The sequence below is a fragment of the Hemiscyllium ocellatum genome, chromosome 26, assembly GCF_020745735.1.
Source record: "Hemiscyllium ocellatum isolate sHemOce1 chromosome 26, sHemOce1.pat.X.cur, whole genome shotgun sequence".
Lineage (NCBI taxonomy): Eukaryota > Metazoa > Chordata > Chondrichthyes > Orectolobiformes > Hemiscylliidae > Hemiscyllium > Hemiscyllium ocellatum.
Window position 1 is genome coordinate 49,012,046 of NC_083426.1, and position 22,327 is coordinate 49,034,372.

The 22,327-nt window shown below is 41.1% G+C and overlaps 1 protein-coding gene across 1 annotated transcript in view; it reads right to left on the reverse strand.

Moving 5' to 3' along the window:
* Window positions 1–21,998, reverse strand: part of LOC132828237 (sodium-coupled monocarboxylate transporter 1-like) — an 88,811-nt gene extending 66,813 nt beyond the window's left edge. Inside the window, exons 1-5 of the mRNA XM_060845199.1 lie at window positions 21,645–21,998; window positions 10,525–10,590; window positions 10,092–10,143; window positions 7,812–7,879; window positions 1,314–1,468 (exon numbers count right to left, since the gene is read on the reverse strand). Of these exons, the coding sequence (XP_060701182.1) occupies window positions 1,314–1,468; window positions 7,812–7,879; window positions 10,092–10,143; window positions 10,525–10,590; window positions 21,645–21,998 (695 nt within the window). The remainder of the gene's footprint in view (window positions 1–1,313; window positions 1,469–7,811; window positions 7,880–10,091; window positions 10,144–10,524; window positions 10,591–21,644) is intronic.
* Window positions 21,999–22,327: the final 329 nt, after the last annotated feature.

Genomic DNA, 22,327 nt, shown 5'->3' on the forward strand with positions numbered 1-22,327 from the left:
TCTGGGATACAGCTCTTTCGGTCATGCTTAAACTAAGACTGTAATGAGATCAGAAGCTGAATGGCACTGGTGGAACCTAAATTGAGCATGAGTTAGCATTATTAAGCAAGTGCTGCTTAATATTACAATTGATGATATGTTCCATCACTTTACTGACGATCAGAACAGACTGACAGGACAGTAATTGGACAGGGTGAATTTGTCCTGCCTTTTGTGTACAGGACATGTCTGGCCAACTTTTCACATTGTTGGGTAGATTGTTACTGTACTGGAACAGCTTGGCTAGAGGCACACAAAGTTCTAGAGCACAAATGTTCAGTACTACTACCACCAGAATGTTGTCAGGGTCAACAGCTTTCACAGTATCCAGTGATACTTTTAATATCACATGAAGTGAATCGAATTAGCTGAAGACTGGCAGCTGTGACATTGGGTCATCCACTTGGCACTTCTGGTTGAAGAGTTTTGGGAATGCTTCAGCTTTATCTTTTGTACAGGTATGTTGGCCTCTTCCATCATTCAGGATGGGAATACTTGTAGAATCTCTTCTTCCAGTGAGTTATTTAATTTTCCACCACCATTCACAACCAGATGTGACAGATGGCAGAACTTCGATCTGATCCATTGGTTGTGGGATCACTTAACTCTATCTATCATTTATGCCATTTTGCAAGCAAGCAGCCCTGTTTTCTTCTAGCTTCATCAGGTTGACACCTCATTTTTATGTATGCCTGGTGCTGCTCCTGGCATGCTGTCTTCATTGAACAAGGGATCTTGCTGGATTGATGGTAATGGTTGAGTGTGGGTCTGCCAGGCCACGTTTAGATTAGATTTTTTTTTACAGTGTGGAAACAGGCCCTTCAGCCCAACAAGTCCACACCGACCCGCCGAAGCGCAACCCACCCATACCCCTACATATACCCCTTACCTAACACTATGGGCAATTTAGCATGGCCAATTCACCTGACCCGCACATCTTTGGACTGTGGGAGGAAACTGGAGCACCTGGAGGAAACCCACACAGACACGGGGAGAACGTGCAAACTCCACACAGTCAGTCGCCAGAGGCGGGAATTGAACCCAGGTCCCTGGCGCTGTGAGGCAGCAGTGTTAACCACTGTGCCACCGTGCCGCCCAGAATCACACGTTGGAGTGTGATTCTGCTGATGCCCTACATCACCTCATGGAATTCCAGTGTTGAACTGCTAAATCTGTTCAATGTCTGTCTAAACACCAAACCCCTATGAGAAAACCACCCTCCCTACATTGTTAACTTATTCTCATATGCCCAAGGGTAAGTGTCAGAGTCTTACTCCCAGAAGTTGAGTCTTCCTCCATGATATGAAATATTCAAGACCTTGGCAAAACCTCCATGAATAACCGCACCTCGGATTATCACTGCTACGAACCCAATGATCATAACTGTCGTCTGAAACACATCAGTCCACACCACAGCTTTCAGACCACCCTGAAAACACAAGATGCGTCATGTTAAAAAATGACACAAAGCTACCTAAGAAGTTGAGAGTAGATCACATAAACAACCCGTGGATAGGTTTTAAGAATGTCTTAAAGGAGAAGGGAAAGGGAGAGAGGCGGAGGTGTGTAGGATTGAAATTCCAGATTTACAACTGAAGGCATGGCGCTGGAGGAGAGATTAGTTTTGGAAATGTCCCGGGGCTAGATTTAGAGGAATGGCGGATTGGAACGATGCTCTTTTGGGACCTAAGCAAAGGTAGGGAAAGAGGTGCTTTGTTGCGTTTGCAAAAATGTGATCCACCTCCAGGAATTGTTCTTGCTTGTCTGCAAAAGAAGAAACTGGTTAATTGATGAATATCCGCGAAATGATTAAGGGGTAGTCTATTCCTAAGAACATAAAAACATAAGAAACAGGAGCAGGGATAGGCCATTTGACCCTTCAACCTTGCCCTCACATTCAACAAGATCATGTCTGAAACAAATGCAGAGAATGCTGGGAAACTCAACAGGTGTGACTGCATCTGTGGACAGAGAAACAGAGTTGAATTTCAAATCTGGAATGGCTCTTCTTCAGATCAGTTCTGAAGAGTCATACCAAACTCAAAATGTTAATTTTGTTCACAAATAGTCTCTAACTTTTCTGAATGATGGATGCTAGGCTAACGAACATGAAGTTTTCTGCTCTCTGTGTCCCTCCTTTCATGAGCAGGGATTTCATATTCACAGTTTTCTAATCTGCTGGAACCCTCTCAGATTCCACCAAATTCTGGGATATTTCAACCAATATTTCCACTAGTTCTAAAGCCACTTCCTTTAAAACTCTCAGATGGAAACCATAAGGTCCTGGTCTGCCTTGAGTCCTAGTTGTTTGTCAGATACTTTTTCCTCCATGCTCAAGACTGTAACACAATACTTCCTCCCAAATGGACTTTGCATATCTACTCCTATGAAGGCAAATGCAAAATATTGGTTTAAACTATTTGCTGTTTCCCCATTACTAATGCCCCAGTTGCATCCTCCAAGGATCTCTCACTTACTTTAGCTACTCTTTTCATACATCATTGAAGCTCTTGATGTTTAATTTTATATTCTTTATCAGTTTACTTTCATGATCAGCTCTCTCCCTGTTTATTAACTTATGAGCTGACGTTTTTTTTAAAACGCCTGGGATGTGCATGTTGCTAGCTATTGCCCATCCTTAGTTACACTTGAGGTGATAGTGAACTGCTGCACTCTGTGTGTTGTAGATTGACCCACAATGTCCTGAGGGAGAGAATTCTAGCACTGAAGACGGTAAGAGAGTGTGAATCTCAGAGTCAGCCAACAGATAAAACTAAAATTTACAAACAGAATGAAAGAATAAAATTAAAGGCTTTGTATCTAAATGTACATAACATCAAAACAAAAATGATGAACTGAGAAAACAGATAGAAATGAATAGTTATGATCTGGTAGCCATAGAGATACATGATTACAAGATAATAGGATTAGTACCTGAATCTAGAAGGACACAGGACATCTAGGAATGCTTGGTCAGTAGGAAAAGATAAGGAAAGGTTCTGTTACATAATGATGTGTTCATACAATAGAGAGTAAAGGCCTACTTCCAGGAAACCAAGATCTATAAATAGTTTGGGTAGAGAAGGCAAGATGGGAGTAGCGCACTGATTACTAACAATAACAGCACAGTAGGGTGGAGAGCGTAAAAGAAGAGATAGTGAGAGCTTTTCAGAAAGACACGGTGATAAGCTTTGGAGATATGAATCAACATATCAATTTGGGAAGTCAGATGGGCAAAGCTAGCCTAGATGAGTATGATGGCACTGTGCCTTTAAGACAGATGTGTTGCTTTTGCAGGGAGATGTTGCCTGAATGTCTCCTTCAGACAAACAGTTGGTAAACAGCTTGGAATTAACCCTGGGTGATTCTTTTAAATGAGACAAAATAATAATGAGTGGGAGGCATCAGGGTTCACACAGTCCCAGGTAGGTTTTCAGTTTTGCTTTCAATTGGTGAGAAAGTTTCTGCTCGCTGACAGCTGGAACTAACAGCTAGAGCTCTCTCTCTGCTGCTAAAATGAGAAGACAGCCTGTGGAAGTAAAACTGTTTTGCTAAATTACATTATCAGGGATGTGATTATGGGATGCTGCATATATTGCAACAGTTGAGAATTATTATCTTGTTAAGTATTTCAATAGAATTAAAGTTAAGCCAGTTCTTCTTTTCATTTGTAGTTTAACTATGTTGTAAGAATAAAGTGTATTTAGATTAAAACCCAGTGGTGGACCAAGCAAGTCACATCAGGAACACAGCATTTCACATTTGCTTTTAAATAATATAAAAGTTAGGGTCTCGACAATACTTACAATACATGGCCATGGCAGGGAAGGATTGGGGGGATGTTGTTGTGGCAATCTGGTCTGCTCAATAACATGGAGGAGTTCAAATGGAATTTTTGGAACAACATGGAGCCAACCAGACACCAGGTTACAATGGAACTGGTGTTAATGATCTCACAGTGAAGGCAGCATTGAATGCAATATGATTGAATGTTACATTCAGTCTAAGGCTGAGAGGATTGGGCCCAAGATTCTTTTGATAAAATCTAATTAAGGCCAATTATGAGGGCATGAAAACACAGTTGCTACACTGAACTGGCAAAATAGATTGAAGGATAATTTAACAGTGATACAATGATAGACATTTAAGGAGATATTTCAGAGTACGCTGAATAGATACATTCCAATAAGTAAGAAAAATTCCAAAGGACAGACGCATCAACCATGGTTAATTGGAAGTGTTAAAGATAGTATCAAACTGTAGCGATTGGACCCAGGGCAAGCTGAATATCATTGACTATAAGATTCATGACTGCGGCTGTTAGCCCTGGCCAATTTGGGAGCACTGGCTGACAGATATAAAACAGGAGATTCAGAGAATCTCCTGATCCTAGGGGCTGGCTCTGAGCTGGCTGATCAGAGCCCATGTAAATAAAGGGTGACTTGGTGATGGAAAGCTGGCCTCTGTGCTGTTATTTCAGAAACGAAAAGAAAAATTAGATAATTATGTAAAGAGAGGTAGCACATCAGAAGATTAGAGAATGTAAAAACAGTAGAGAATATCCAAAAGATAACAAAGAGGTGAAATTGTGAATATAAAAGGCTAGCCATAAATATAAAAAAATATTAAGAATGTCCTTAAATATTTAAAAAAGTTAACAAAGTGAGCATTAGTCCTATAGAAACATAGAAGATCGGAGCAGAAGAAAGCCAATTGCCTTAAGCCTGCTCCATCATTCATCAGGTCATGGCTGATCATCCAACTCAACAGCTTAATCCTGTTTTCTCCTCATTACTTTTGATCACATTTGCCCCAAATGCTATATCTAGCTGCCTCTTGAATACATTCAATGTTTTAGCATCAACTTCCTGTGATAATGAATTCTATAGGCTCACCACTCTTTGGGTAAAAAAAATGGCTCCTCATCTCCATCCTAAATGGTCTCTCCTGAATCCGCAGACTTTGACCCTGGTTCTGGTGACATCAGGAACATCCTCCCTGCATCAACCTGTCGAGTCCTGTTAGAATTTCATAAGTCTGACATCCCCCCTCATTCACCTGTATTTCAGTGAAACCAATCCTAACCTAATCAAACCCTCCTCATAAGTCAGTCCCGTCATACTCAATATCAGCCTGGTAAATCTTCGCCGCGCTCCATTGAGAGCGAGAGCATTCTTCCGAAGTGGAACAGATGAATTGATGATGGAAGTGGTAAATTTGCTGAACAGATATTTTGCATCAGTCTTCACATTCAAGGATATAAATAACATCCATGAAGCAGTGATTAATCAGGAAATGGGTGGGATGAAGGAATTCAGGAAAATAATCATGAGGCAGGGGGTATTGAGTCAATTGCTGGAGCTGCGGGCTGACAAGTGCCCAGGTCCTAATGGACTTCATTTCAGAGTCTTAAAAAACTGGCTGGTCATAGGTTGATGTATTGGTTTTAGTGTGCCGAAATTCCCTTGATTCAGGGATGATCTCATTAGATTGGAAGATAGCGAATGAAACTCCTTAATTCAAAATGGAATAATTCAAAAAGCAGGAAACTACACAGCAGTTGGCTTAACATCCGTCACAAGAAATATGTTTGAAACTATGATTAACAAATTTATAACAGAGCGCTTAGATAAGCTCAAGGTAATCAAGAAAAGCCAACATGGTTTTGCAAAAGAGATATTATGTTTGACCTACCTCTTGGAGGTAAATGAGGATGTGACATGTGCTGTGCATAAAGGGAACCAATGGTTGCACTGTACTTTTTCCAGAAGGCATTTAATGAGGTGCCATATCAAAGAATATTGCAGAACATAAAAGCTTGTGATGTAACAAGTAACATCCTGGTATGGATAAATCTTTGATTAATAGGAAACAGACCAGGTAAAAACGGATCTTCTTCAGTCTGGTAAGATGTAACAAGTGGGATATCACAGGGATTGGTGCTGGAACTCAACTATTTATATAACCGTGTTTGCCAAATTTGCTGTAAACACAAAGATAGGTAGGACATTAAGTAGCAAAGAGGAAAAATGGTTACAAAAAGGAGTAGGCAAGGATATGGCAAATGGAGAGTAATATGGGAAAACATAAAGTTATCCATTTTGGCAAGAGAATATTATCTAAATGGTAAGTACTGCAGAGTTCTAAGATGCACAGAGACTGAGGTGCATAACTTGCTCAATGGTTAAATAACAGAGCAGGCTATTGGCCCACTCCTGCTCCTGATTCATATGTTTGTATTCAAAATGAAAATGAAGCTTCAGTTCACTGAGAGACATTATAGATCAGTGAGCATAGGGTGATTGTGGAATGGAAATTAGTGTGAGTTCAGGCAAGCACAGCAGAGTGTTGCATGACCTGAAATTTACAGTTGGGGGGGGCGCGGGGAGTGTGGACATTGGCCAGAAATACATGAGAACAGTCAATTCTGATGGGACAAAAATAATGATTATTTCAACCAAAGATCAACTGAGATCAGCTTTTAGGTCTCACATCTAAAGGAAGATAAACGGACAATAGAGGCCATCCAAGGCAGGTGCTCAAAACTGACATCAGATATGGAGGGACTGCCTTATGTGTGTTCATTAGAATTTAGAAAAATGAAAGGCAACCTTATTAAAACATACAAGATTCTTTGTGAATTTGACAGGGTAGATGCGGAAAGGTTGTTTCTACTTCTGGGAGAGTCTACGACCAGAAGGCATAATCTCAGAGTAAATGAGGAGGAAGTTTCTCTCTCAGAGGGTATGAATCTTTGATAGTTTTCACAGCAGACTCAATGGTCTGGAAGGCCTATTTCTGCATCTACATTTTATGGTCTTAAAGGTATTTGAAAATTAATCTTGGGATCAAATATGACACCAAATTTGCAAACAGTCTGGAGCTGCTTCCTTAGGTTGCCATACAGAGAGATCAGTTGATGAAGGATACAGGGTTGTGGCAGGAACAAAGAAAATGTCTCAGTCGCCTCAGTGTGTAATTGTTTCTGTTTATCCATTATTGGATCTTGGATAAACAGTCTGACAATTTAGAGATGGAGAAATTGAGAGGGTTAATGATGTAAACCTTGTCGACATCACTGAATACGCGGAAACTGATGTCACAATCTTGGATGATATTGCTGAGAGGTAGAAATGATGAACATAGCATGCAGCCTTCGGAGACTCAAGAGGTAATGGAGCAGGCACAGGGAAAAACTACCCAAATACAGGCAATATAATGTCTCTAATCAGGTAGCAAAGGATGAGACTAGGTGGGCAGAGTCACATACAGCTGGCAGCAATGGAGAGACATCAGGAGGAGTTGGTGTGATCAACTGTGTCAAAGGCTTGAGGCAGGTCAAGAAAGATGATAAGCGTCACAGAACAAAGGTGAACATCTGGTTGCAGGGTCTCAAACTTGAGAGTTATGAGGAAAATGGGCAGGCAATTGGGAGATAACAATTCATTCATGGACTTTAGAGAGAAAAGGGATGTTAGATATGGAATAGTAGTATGCAAGAATATAGGGGTGAGGAGTTTATACTGTGGGGATAGTGGCACATTTGAAGATATCCGTAATGACACACCTACATGAATCCATCTGTACCAATTCACCTGCTTCAGGATCTGTTTCCCCACACCTGGTTTACAATTTGCATCAAGATACATTCCCAGAAAAAAATTGTACAAACACAGCCAAATGTATCCACGCAGTCTACCTGCAGCAATACACAGAGAGACATATACACTAACACACATATATAAATGTAAATATAACCAGATTAAACTTACCAGGGTACAGTAAATGGTGCAGACAAGACCAGTTGCAACAAGAACACCCCAGAGATCAAATCCAGTTACTGATAAAAGCAAAAGTGATTCCAACTTAAGTGGAAAAAAATGAATGTTCTTTTACGCAGGAATAATTTAACGTATTAAAAATATAAATGACCTTATAAATTAAATATAGTTCCAAAAGTAGGAATGAATCAGTGCCTATGCCAGAGGCCACAAGAAAGGTAGAGGGGCATTTAAGTAAATTAACGCTGATGAGTGGATTAAAAGAAAATGACATAAGCCCTTCCTGATGAAGGGCTTATGCTCGAAACGTCGAATTCTCTATTCCTGAGATGCTGCCTGGCCTGCTGTGCTTTGACCAGCAACACATTTTCAGGTGTGATCTCCAGCATCTGCAGACCTCATTTTTTACTAAAAGAAAATGACATTGATTTTCTATCGTTGCACTTTGATTACAGAGTGATACAGAGACATGCTTCGTGACAGAACAAAAGAGAGAGGTGAGAGAAATATTATGTGAAGCACATTGAAAGATTAGTAATGCAGATATGTTGAGAGAAGCAAGCAGCAAGATGGTATACAGTATGATAGAGAAACAGATGGAAAACAAAAGGCTAATTGAAACTGATATAGAAACAGGAAAAAAGAGCAAGGCAGGGTGAAAGGGCTAAAACAAATAAAATCATGAAAGAAAAAAAGGACAAAAAAATTGAAGAGGAACAAGGGTGCTAAATTCCTTCGATAGAGAGAGAGAGAGAGAGAGAGAAAGAGAGCGAGCGAGCAGTCAGAAGCAAGGGCAGGAGTGTGGATCACAGCTGAAAGCTGCCTGAGTGGCATCCAGTCCCTAAATCAAGCACTTAATTTAAATTGAGAAAAATCCCCATCCCCATCACAAGCTTTGCAAAGGGTAGAAATGATTATGCACCCCACATGGTGACTGCCATACTCACAGCTGGGTTAATTTTAGGGTAGTGGACTAAAGCCTGTAATGTGCTGTTAAATGGCTTTTGAAAGGTCTTAATAAGTGGCAGAACTGGAAGGCTGACTCTAGGCTTTCCCTTTCAAACTTTAATTCTGATGGAGGAAAGAAGGAGTAGGGTGTGAGTATGATACCACTCTGCTTAACAAACTCCCCTTCTCACATCCAATCTCATCACCTCTGGGAGCAGAAGATTCTGTCCAACATTTCTGATAACAGAGAAAGCAAAAGTTGCAGAAATGAAAATATAACAGAGTCTTATCTTAAACTCCTTAATGATAATCTGACGCACAATTTTAATGTTACCTTAATAACTAATATTTAATTGCTATTATAAAGCACAGATAAATTATTGAAGGTGATATTCATCTTGGCTGTATATCAGACTTTGTGAATATATAGTGATGTTAAAACTTGCTGGAGAGAAAGGCAAATTTGAATGAGACAGAATTTTATTACATTGGGGAGTGTGAATGAATGTCAATTGCTTGTGCAATTATAAGGAAATACTACTTTACTATAGCAGCTGGGTGTAATTAACAAGCAAATGTTGTCATATTATTATGTGGCCACCAGCATATTGATATTTCTCATCCAAATTCTTTCATTCCTAATGCAGTCCAGGAGCTGGAGACTGCAACAACCACTTAACACTGGGCATCCTCCCACAGGAGATGATGATGCACATTACCAGGGAATGGCAGATGTTGACAAGGAGGAACCAACATCTGGCATTTGAGACTTCTTGAAATGAATAACAATCATTGGCTTCAGCTCTCCAAAATGGACAACTGGTCACTGTCGTTTAAGTGGATTTCTTGCAACCCTATACATTCCTTATAAATTCTTAAGTCCCTCCTTTAACTAATTAACTACTTTTAATTTAAGTGTTTTCTAATCAACAGATTCACGGCTATTATGACACACCTCTGGAGCAGATGAGATTTGAACCCAGGCTTCTTGATTCAGAAGGAAACACACTGCCAGTACATCACAACAGCCCCCTCAGTGCTTGCACTGACAAAATATTTTCCAGTTTGACCTCTTCAGAAGTGTTATTACACACCTCTGGAACAAGTGGGAATTGAACCCAGGCCTCCTAGCTCAGAGGAGGGACACCATCACGATACTGCAAGAGCCTCTTCCTCCTCTAACTATCGCATTCTTCATAAGAGAAAGCAGCTGATTTAAGATAGATCACAGGGAGATAAAATGTTTGTCTGCAGGGAAAATTCAGGGCTTCACTGTACAGTACTGGTTTAATAACTGTGGAAGGAATGTTAACTTGTACTTACCCTGATTCAATGCTAGTGCAGGAGCATAAATAACAATCCCAGTGTACAACACCTGTCAAAAAAAACTATATTATTAATCAATAATGTTAAGCACATCCATATTTGATATTAAATTAACAACTTCACGCAGTTGATGAAATTAGTTAAGTCTCCTTGCTTGTGCTTTAGGCTCAGTGCTGGAGGTGAGAGACCTGAAATATTAATATGTTTGTGTCCAGTTTCTCACTGTAAGATGCTAATCCAATCTCTGTCTCTTGGTATGTTAAACAAATTGTTGATCTTTGTGAATGAACCTTCATAGTGTCCATAGGCTATTAGATAAAGGCAGGAAGTTTTGGAACCTCAGTTGGATTTTTTTTTTCTTCACTAACCAACAACGTAAAACTCAAGTATCTTGGAAGTATCTTGGTATGGTGAAAGATTTGATACTCACAGTTTGAGTGACGAAGAAAGAGGTCCCAACGTATCGTGCTATTTTGTTGTACCTCAAATTTAAATACTGGAGAGAAAAAAATAGTTAGTGTCGAGTAACTTACATTTACAATGGTTCTGCATTTAATCCAGGATCTTACATATGGCTGCCATAGTAAGAGAGAATGGGATCCGCAGGAGATTTCCCTCTTCTGTCAAATATAACCAAGTCCTGACTCGTGATTGTGAAGAATTTTCCCATCGAACCTACTTATGAATGAGTGAGCTTATTCCTGGCTTTATTATTTGCCAACCTAATGGAGAAAGTAGGGACTGACTGATGATGGTGCTGCAGACTGACACTTATCTCACACCGAACATTGTGCACACCAGCATAATTACACAGATTCTGACTGTCAGGAAATAAACAATCTCAATTTATAAAAGGAGACCTAATGATGGAGGCCAAGAAAACTACAGCTCTGATGGATATCCTCTTTGACAACTGTGGTAGTACTGAGTGACTTTGTGGGGTTGCTCTTGTTATTCAGGGGAAAGGGAAATAAAATCTTTATACTAGCTGAGCTAGGAATCAATGCCCAGCTCTGTAAATCTGCGAGCCCTTCTTTGGAAAATCCCAAAATCAACCCCATACTTGGCTCAAAAGAAAGTTCCAGCAAAAAAGTTGAGGGCTCCTGTAATCAGCATCATCACTGATGTGCTCCTCGTGGTTTTCTATATGGTAGCCAATGTAACATACCACAGAGTAGGTTCATAATGAGTCATATATCTGGAAGCTTATTAATAAATAATGACATAGACTGTGACATCTGAGAATTCTACAACCAGTCTAAGTTGAATGCTTCTTAGATAACTGTTATATTATATACATTGTTAATTAACTGACAAATTAACTAGCAGACTGGCTGACTGCTTAATTGCTGAGTGAATGAACAGAGAGTAAAAAGTAGACCTCTTACATGAGAACATCACATGCTTAAAGGTGTAGTGTCTTCTTGAGAATATTGAATAATACAACAAACACCATCTTAGACCTGAGCTGCATTGAAGTTGACTTGACAGAATCCTGGCCTACATCAACTTTCCATGATTTTATCTCCAAATCATTATTTTGACCATGTTGTGAGCTCAGCAAATAAAAAAAAATCAAATTAACACAAAGAAATTAAAGTTAAAACCTATTAGCAAAAATGAAAAGACAGTAAGGACTAATTTAAAGAATTCCTAGATGAAGGCCTTTCAGCCCATTGAGGCTGTACCGACTGTCTGAAGAGCATCCCACCCAGACCCACCCCATCCCTGAAACCCCATAGTTCCCTTGGCTAATGCACCTAGCCTGCACATCCCTGGATACTACATGGCAACTTACCATGGCCAATCCACCTAACCTGCACATCATGGATCCACATTTTTCACTTTAGATCATAGGATAAATCATTTCAATCATCTAAGTTGTCTTTTCCAGTCACATCTATTCTTTGGATATTAACTGACTTGTTTCTTGGCATTGAGCTCAATTAGAAATAACATGCAGTAGATCTTTTCCCAATAAGCTCTTTTCCCTCACCATGAACTCTATTCCTCTTCCTGAAAGCTGTCTGAGATTGAATTGGAATTTTCTTTCCATTATCAATTCTGTGTAGTTTCATTTCCACAACGTCATCTGTCTTTTTAACTTCCTCACCTCATCTTTGTCATCTCATCTCATATCTTTGTCAGCTCTAGACTGTACAATTCCAATACTGTTCTAAAAGGGCTGCCTTTCAACTTCCATACAGGAGTTTATACCATTGTCTGCTGCCATTTTTCTAATTCACACCCATTCATCCACCTTCCTTCTGCTCATTGAGCTACCTTATTGGTTTCCAATCTGGCGGCTGTGATGCCATTTGAAATTTTTGTTTCCAATGGTCTCATATCTCCCAATCGCTGGAACTCCTCTGCACCTGCAACCATACAAGATCTCTATATTTCTCCAATTCCAGCCACTTCAGCAACCCCAATTTTAGTTGGTCCAATACGAGTGAAGGATGTGATATTTATTGGAAAGCAATTAAACAAGTTCTAGGAACTCCCCAATTCCTCCTCTAAGTGACCAGTGTTCACCCATATACATAAATTCAGTGGACTTCACCATTGAAAGCACAGACTGACAATATAAAGTATTTGTTCACTCTGAGTATTTCAGATTTCAAAGTCATAGTGATGCACAGCATGGAAACAGACCCTCAGTCCAACTCATCCATGCCGATCAGGTATCCTAAATTAATCTAGTCCCATTTGCCAGCAATTGGCTCACATCTCTCTAAACCTTTCCTAATCATATAACCATCCACATATCTTTGAAATGTTGTAATTATACCAGCTGCCACCATTTCACTGGCTGCTCATTCCATACACTCACCACCCTCTGCGTGAAAAGAGTTGTCCCTTAGGTCCCTTTTATATCTTTCCCCTCTCACCTTAAACCTATGTCCTCAAGTTCTGGAGTCCCCCATCCCAGGGAAAACACCTTGTCCATTTACCCTATCCATGGCCCTCATAATTTTATAAACCTCTGTAAGGTCACCCCTCAGCCTCCAATCTTCTAGTGAAAACAGCCCCAGTGTATTCAGCTATTGCTCAAATCCTCCACCCCTTGGCAACATCTCTGTAAACCTTTTCTAAACCTTCTCAAGTTTCACAACATCCTTCCTATATCAGGGAGACCAGAATTGCATGCAATACTCCAAAAATGGTGTAATCTACGTCCTGTACAGCCACAATATGAGCTCCCAACTCTGGTACTCAATATTCTGACCAATAAAAGAACGCCTTCTTCGCTATCCTATTTACCTGCGACTCCACTTTCAAGGAACTATGAACCTGCACTCCAAGGTCTCTTTGTTCAGCAACACTCCCCATGGCCTTACTATGAAGTGTACAAGTCCTTCCCTGATCTGCCCTTCCAAAATGCAGCACTACACATTTCTCTAAATTAAACTCCATCTGCCACTCCTATGTCCACTGGCCCATCTGATCATTGTAGTCTGAGATAACCTTCTTCTCTGTCCACCACATCTCCAATTTTCATGTCACCTGCAAATGTACTAGATATACCTCCTATCTTCACATCCAAATTATTTATATAAATGATGAAAAGCAGTGGACCCAGCACCGATCCTAGTGGCACTCTACTGGTCACAGGCCTCCAGTCTGAAAAGCAAGCCTCCACCATCATCCTCTGTCTTCTACCTTCAAGCCAGATCTGTATCGAAATGGCTAGTTCTCCATGTGATCTAACATTGTTAACCAGCCTATCATGAGTAACCTTGCAGAACTCCTTACTGAAGTCCATTTAGATCACATCCATAAAACCATAAGACATAGGAGCAGGAATTAAGACATTTGGCCCATCGAGATCATGACTAATAGGTTTTTGAACCCCATTTTCCTCTTTCTTCCCGTAATCTTTGTTCTCATTGGCAATCAAGAACTTATCTATTGCTGTTTCAAATATACTCAATGTCCTGGCCTCCACCACTCTCTGCTGAAAGAAGTTTCTCCTTATCTCCATTCTAAAAGGTCTTCCCTTTACTCTAAGGCTGTGCCCTCGGGTCCTCATCGTACCTGCCAATGGAAACATCTTTCCAACATCCACTGTGTCCAGTTTGTTCAATCCTCAAAGTTTCAATTAGATCCCCCTTCATCTTTCTAAATTCCATTGAGTATTGTGCCAGAGTCCACATGTGTTCCTCATATGTTAAGTTTTTCACTCCTGGGATCATTTTTGTGAACCTGCTCCAGGGTCAATACATGCTTTCTGAGGTATAGGGCCCAAAATTGCTCACAATACTCTAAATGTAATCTGACTAGAATCTTTTAAGCCTCAGAAGTACATCCCCTGCATTTATATTCTAGTCCTCTCGAGATGAATGACGACATTGCATTTGCCTTCCAAATTACCGACTCAACCTGCAAGTTTGCCTTAAGAGAGTCCTGGACTAGGACTTCCAAGTTCTTTTAGCACTTGATTTCTGAATTTTCTTCCCATTTAGAAAATAGCCCATGCCTCTATTCTTCCTACCAAAATGTATCACTTCATACTTTCCATGTTGCATTTCATCTGCCATTGCTTTGCCCACTCTCCTAACCTGTCCAAATTTTTCTGCAGCCTCCCCAATATGACCTGTCCCTCTAACTATCTGTGTGTCATCTGCAAACTTTGCCAGGATGTCCTCAGTTTTTTCAGCCAGACCATAAATGTATAAAGTGAAAAGTTGTAGTCCCAACACCAACCCTTGTGAAACACTACTAGTTGCTGGCTTCCATTCTGAGACGGACCCTTTTATCCCTATTCTCTGCTTTGTGCCAGACAGTCAATCTTCTATCCAAGCTAGTACCTGGCCTCTCACACCATGGGCCCTTCTCTTACTCAGCAGCCTCCTGTGCTGCACCTTATTAAAGGCCTTCAGGAAGTCCAGATAGATAACGTCCATTAGCTTTCCTTGGTCTAACCTGCTCGTTACCTCCACAAAGAATTCTAACAGATTTGTCAGGAGTGATCTCCCCTTAATGAGACCTATTTTACCATCCATTTCCAAGTATTCAGAATCTCAACCTTCACAATGGACTTCAAAATCTTACCAATGACTGAGGCCAGGCTAATCGGCCTATAATTTCCCATTTTTTTTGGTCTTGATCCCTTCTTAAACAAGGGTTAAATCAGTGATTTTCCAGTCCTCTGGGACCCTCTCTGACTCAGTGATACCTGAAAGATCTTACTGAAGCCTCCACTATCTCTTCAGCTATCTCCTTCAGAACTCTCGGTGTAGCCAGTTTGGTCCAGTCAATTTATCCACTTGCTAGACCCTTAGCACTCTAGCACCTTCCCCTTAGTGATGGTCACTGTACTCACCTCTGCCACCTGAATCTCTTAAATTTTTGGGATATTACTCATGTCTTCCACTGTGAAGACTGACATAAAGTACATATTCAGTTCCTCAGCCATGTCTTTAGTCCCCATTATTACTAATCCAGCATCATTTTCCAGTGGTCCAATGTCTACTTTTGCCTCTCTTTTGCCCACAACTCCGTCCTCACCAATCCACAGCGGTACTTCCTCAAAAAAACTCAATCAAATTAGTGAGACACAATTTGCCACAAACAAAGCCATGTTGACTATCCCTAATTAGTCCTTGCCTTTCTAAATACTTGGGATTCCCTCCAACAACTTGCCCACCACTGATGTTAGGCTCACCGGTCTATAGTTCCCTGGCTTTTCCTTATCACCTTTTTTTAAATAGTGGCACCAGTCTTCAGTCATCTGGCACTTCACCTGTGATTATCGATGATACAAGTATGTTGGTAAAGGGCCTAGCAATCACTTCCCCAGCTTCCCACAGAATTCTGGGTATGCCTGATCAGGTCCGGGGATTTATCCAACCTTATGTGTTTCAAGATGTCCAGCAACACCCCGTCTGTAATATCAACATTTTTCAAGATACCACAATGTATTTACTCAAGTTTTATATCTTCTAAATCCTTCTCCCCAGTAAACACTGATGCAAAGTACTCATTTAGTATCTCCCCCATCCACACACAGGCTGCCTTACTGATCTTTGAAGGATCCTATTCTCTCCCTAGTTACCCTTTTGTCCTTAATGTATTTATAAAGTCTCTTTGGATTTTCCTTTTTTGCCAAAGCTATCTCATGTCCCATTTTTGCCCTCCTGATTCCTCTCTTAAGTATACTCCTACAACCTTTCTAGTCTTCTAGGCATTTACTCGATCTCTGCTGTCTATACCTGACATAGGCTTCCTTCTTTATCTTGACCAAAACCCTCAATTTCTCTAGTCATTCAGCATTCCCTACACCTACCAGCCTTGCCCTTCACCCTAACAGGAACATGCTTTCTCTGGACTCTTATTATCTCATTTTTGAAGTCTTCCCATTATCCGTTGTCCCTTCACCTGTGAACATCTACCAACCACCTACCCCCCCCGCCCCCACATTAACCTTTGAAAATTCTTGCCTAATATTGTCAAAATTGGCCTTCCTCCAATTTGTTCCTGACTGTTTGACTTGCTCCTTTTCCCAACTGTACCAGACTCAGACTGATCTCTTTTGTCACTATTTCCCCAGCCCCCTTTCCTACTCTAAATCCTCCTGGGCAGCTCTTGCAAATCTCCCTGCCAGTATATTAGTCCTGTTCCAAATCAAGTGCAATCTATCCTCCTTATACAGGTCACTTCAACTCCAGAAGACATTCCAATGATCCAAAAATGTGAATCCTTCTCCCCTACACCAGCTCCACAACCACACATACATCTGCTGTATCCTCCTATTCCTACCCTCACTCGCTTGTGGCAGTGGCAGTAATCCAGATATCACTATCCTCAACGACCTCCTTTTCTCTATATTGCCTAACTTCCTATATTCTCTCCACAGAATCTCATCCCTCTCTCCACCTATGTCATTAGTTCCAATGTGTATAATAACTCCTGCTGGTCCTTCTCCCCTTTGCGAATGTTCTGCACTATCTCAAAGATATCACCAGAGCCACAACATACCATTCCAATGCCTCATTATCGTCTGCAGAAATATCTATCTGTGCTTCTGACTACAGTCCCCTATCACAATTAATCATTTGAAGCCTGACATACCTGCCGTTACATTAGAGCCTGTCTCGGTATTAGAAACCTGGCTACTAGTTCGACGTTCCCCTGAGAGTCCATCACTCCCTACATTTTCCAAAACAGCATATTTGTTTGAGATGAGGATAGCCATATGACACTCCTGCATGATTTGACTCTTTCTCTTACCTTTCCTGGATGTAACCCATCTACCTGATTGTATCTTTAGTTTATCTTTGGTCATCCATCACACCCCCTAGTTCCTGTAAATTCCCTATTGCCTCTAACTGCCACTCCGTTCAATCCATGCGATCTGATAAGTTTCGCAGCTAAACGCACTTCATGCAGACGTTATCAGTAACATGGAAATTTCCCAAATCTCCCACATCCAACAGGAAGAACACATCACTCTACCAAAGACCATTTTTGAACCTGAACAATATACAGATCTAGAAAATAGCAGCCATACAGCCTGAAAAAAACTGTTCCAAGCTAACATAGTACCTATGTTTTATATTTTTAAAGTTTAACCAAGAGACAGATCTCAACAAAACATATAATAAAGGAAGAACCCACTCTACTTACTATTGTAGATTTACAAAAAAAAGTAAGGTTACACTTCAGAAAGCCACTTAGCTCCTCCCTTGCTGTGAGCTTCCAAACACAGGTTTCTCCAAAGTCAGCTATGAATTTCATTGTTTGTTAATTTTTCTTAGACAAACTCTGATGTCCAGAGATACTTGAAACCAAACAGCAAAACAGCAGCCATGCAGATTCACTGCTGGGTCAGACAGCAGTGCAGTTTATTTCTCCATTTGATTCACTTCCTGTGGTCACTGCCTTTGTTCGTTGTCCTCCTTTTCAAAATGCTGTTGATCTTTTTTCCCCCTGAAGTTCCAAAACAATGCAACAGCTTATAAAAGTAATTACTGCTCCTAGAATTCGAGGAAATCAAAAAAGGAGCAGCATTTACAGCCACGTTGCCATTTTGTTCTGTACTTTATGTAAAAATTGATCAACGTTATAATGTTATAACATTGATCAATTTCAAAGTGTTTTGTGTTCAGCAGGTCTGACCTTTTTTTTAAACTGAATACTGCTTTCAAGAGGGAAACAGAACATGCACAAAATTAATGATAGTGCATTATCAAAGAGAGTTGCTCTGATGATTTTATTGGTCTAAGAATTAGCATGGATTTTTATGGCATCTATATGTACATAAAATACATGTTGGGGAAGCACAGGAATATCAGATAATGTTTTCGTCAGCAGAAATTCCTGATCTCCCCCTCATAGAAAACTTCCGTATTTTGTCTTTTGTATCATCTGACACAGAATCCTTGCAGTGTGGAAACAAGCCCTTCAGTCCAACAAGTCCACACCGACTCTCCAACCAGTAACCTATCCAGACCCATTCCCCCTACCCTATATTGACCCCTGACTAATGCACCGAACCTACACACCCCTGAACACTGTGAGCAATTTACCATGGTCAATTCACCTAACCTGCATATCTTTGAACTGTGGGAAGAAACCGGAACACCCAGAGGAAACCCACACAGACACAGGGAGAATGTGCAAACTTCACACATACAGTCACTCGAGGCTGAAATCAAACCCAGGTCCCTGGCGCTGTGCAGTGGCAGTGCTAATCACTGAGCCACAGTGCTGGCCCTCCTGTATTTACCCTTGACTACTGCACCTAACCTACATATCCTTGAACACAATGGGCAATTTAGCATGGCCAATTGACATAACCTGCACATTTTTGGATTGTGGGACGAAACCGGAACACCCGGAATACTTTGTTAATTACAAGGTTATGATGCGTTATTTTGAACTCCCCAACAATGGAAATGGCTTCTTTTTATCTTCCTATCTTATTTTTAAACTTTTTGATCATCTACGCCATTGGTGTTTGTGGGAATTTATTGTGAAGAACTTGGCTGTGAAGTCAGCACAACAGCAGTGACTACAACTCAAAAATATTAAATTGGCTACAAAATAGGTTGGAGCATACTGAAGTCCTGGAGGGCACTATACAAACACTTCTTTTGAAATAAAAGGAATCCTACTCATCTTTGTTTAAAACTTATGTTATAGAATGTACTGCATGCTTCATACGATCATCATCAGATAAGGATTGAACACAAATTTAAAGAAAGTTTGCAGACTAAGGGGTTAAATGTAACAATAATCAATTTAGAGCTCCAGAACATTTTCATAAGGAGCTATGTCACGATGACAGCAGGTTACATGGGATTGAGACCTGATGGAAGAAAGCAACTGTGAAGCCCTTCTCTACAATGTTTACATACATAATTTCTAGGAGAAAATGAGGACCGGAAATGCAGGAGATCAGCGCTGAAAAATGTGTTGCTGGAAAAGCGCAGCAGGTCAGGCAGCCTTCAAGGAGCAGGAGAATCGACGTTTCGAGCATAAGCCCTTTTTCAGGAATGAGGAAAGTGTGCCAAGCAGGCTAAGATAAAAGGTAGGGAGGAGGGACTTGGGGGAGGGGCGTTGGGAATGCGATAGGTGGAAGGAGGTTAAGGTGAGGGTGATAGGCCGGAGAACTCGGGAAGATGATTGCAGGTCAAGAAGGCAGTGCTGAGTCCAAGGGTTGGGACTGAGTTAAGGTAGGGGGAGGGGAAATGAAGAAGCTGGAGATATCTGCATTCATCCCTTCTGGTTGGAGGGTTCCTAGGCGGAAGATGAGGCACTCTTCCTCCAGCGTTGTGTTGCCATGATCTGGCGATGGAAGCGGCCAAGGACTTGCATGTCCTTGGTAGAGTGGGAGGGGGAGTTAAAGTGTTCAGTCACAGTTGGGTTGGTTGGTACGGGTGTCCCAGAGGTGTTCTCTGAAACGTTCCGCAAGTAGGCGGCCTGTCTCCCCAATGTGGAGGAGGCCACATCGGGTGCAGTGGATGCAGTAAATGATGTGTGTGGAGGTGCAGGTGAATTTGTGACGGATATGGAAGGATTCCTTGGGGCCTTGGAGGGAAGTGAGGGGGGAGGTGAGTGTGCAAGTTTTGTATTTCTTGTGGTTGCAGGGGAAGGTGCCTGGAGTGGAGGTTGGGTTGGTGTGGGGGTGTGGACCTGATGAGGGAGTTGCGGAGGGAGTGATCTTTCTGGAATGCTGATAGGGGAAGGGAGGGAAATATATCCTTGTCGGTGGGGTCTGTTTGGAGGTGGCGGAAATGACGAAGGATGATACAATGTATCTGGAGGTTGGTGGGGTGGTAGGTGAGGACCAGTGGGGTTCTGTCCTGGTGGCACTTGGAGGGGCGGGGTTCAAGGGCGGAGGAGCGGAAAGTGGAGGAGATGTGGTGGAGAGCATCGTTGACCACGTCTGAGGGGAAATTGCGGTCTTTAAAGAAGGAGGCCATCTGGGTTGTTCGGTTTTGGAATTGGTCCTCCTGGGAGCAGATGTGGCGGAGGCGAAGAAATTGGGAATATGGGATGGCATTTTTACATAATTTCTAGGCAATAAATGTTAACAATTCCCACTAGCTTTGTGTTCACTGGTTACATATCCAAACCCAAGTTCCCAATTAAAGTCCTACAAGCATGAGAACAAGTGAATAAATGTCTGAAAGGCTAACTCAAAGGAGAGAGTGCAGTGACAAGGTTTCGGAATGGAATTTAAAAACTTGGGAACAAGATATCTGAAAGCACTGCCAGCATAAAAGCAAAATGCTGGAGGTCTGAAATATAAACAGAAACTGCTGGAAAACTCACCACATCTGGCAGAATCTGCAGAGACAGAAACAAAGTTCAAGTGTGGTAGAACTCTTCTTTGGACCCTTCTGAGTTCTAAATTTCATACTGGACTCAAAACATTATGGTTGCCTCACTGCCTGACCTCCTGTATTACTCCAACATCTTCTGTTTCTCTGCCAATAATGATTAACTAAACCAGTTCAAGGTGCACAAGAAGTCAAAGCCAAAGGAGTGCAGGGATTATAGATAATGGTATTTTTGGAGGAGTTAAAGAGGTAGAGAAGTGATCATAGAAACAGTGTAGAAAAAGGTCATTTGACCCAACAAGTTCATACCAACCCTCCAAAAAGTAACCCATCCAGACTTATTCCCCGACCTTATTAATCCACATTTTCTCTGACCAATGCATCTAACCTACGCATTCCTCAACATGATGGGCAATTTAGCTTGGCCAATTCATGGAAGGATTTGAAAACAATTATGAGAACTTGTGAATATAGAACAGTTACAGGACCAGAAGCTAATTTAGATCATTTGGATGATGGGTGAACAAGGCTTGTTTTGAGTTATGACACAGAAAGTGCAGTTTAAGATGATGTCAAGTTTATGAAGGATGCAATGTAAGAGCCTAGCAAGGAGAGCACGATAGATTATTCAAGTATAGAGGGAATGAAGGCATGAATTAAGGTCTCAGAAGAGCTGAGACAGCTGTGGAGATAAACAACATTTTGCAGTTAGTCTTGAAGACAGAGGATTATGGGTTTGGAAATCAGTTTTTGTTCTTACCTCATAAGCACTGGTGATGTTGAGTCTGTAGAATACAGGCAGGAAGAGTTCAGCAGTGATGGTGATCACGATGGCATATGTAATGCAGAAAATCAAGAACATGGCCCCAAACCGGTAAACCTCTGCTGGTGTCCCAATCACAGTAATTGCAGACATAAAGCTGGACGCAAGGGACAGAGCTACAGGCAATGCCCTCAGCTCTCTGTTGCCCAGCAGAAACTGGACATTGCTTTGCTGGTACCTTGCTTGAAAGGCCTGATACATTCCAATGAGTGCAGAAACTAACAGCATAAGCACAAACACTACATAATCCCACACAGTGAACTCACCCACATCAGTTTTAGGAGTAGACATTTTCAAACAGATTCTAAGTGGGAGTTGTGCACTTCAGAGAAATGGAAGGCGTTTGAATAAAAAGTTTAAAAGTAAACTTTCAGAAAGTTTTACTTCTCAACACAAGTTGACAGAATGAAACTTAACTTCTGAAAAAATCAAGAAAATGCCAAATGAAATTTGCTAAACTAGTTTTGCATTTCATTAAAGTGATAAATGAAGGGAATTATGATATGATTTTGGTAGCAATCACAAGTAAATGTAAGCTGTAGCTAGAGCAAAGAGAAACAGAAAACTCATGGGTGCACACATTGGTTCTTGGCCTCTCAAATGGCACAGCTGAGAAAAAA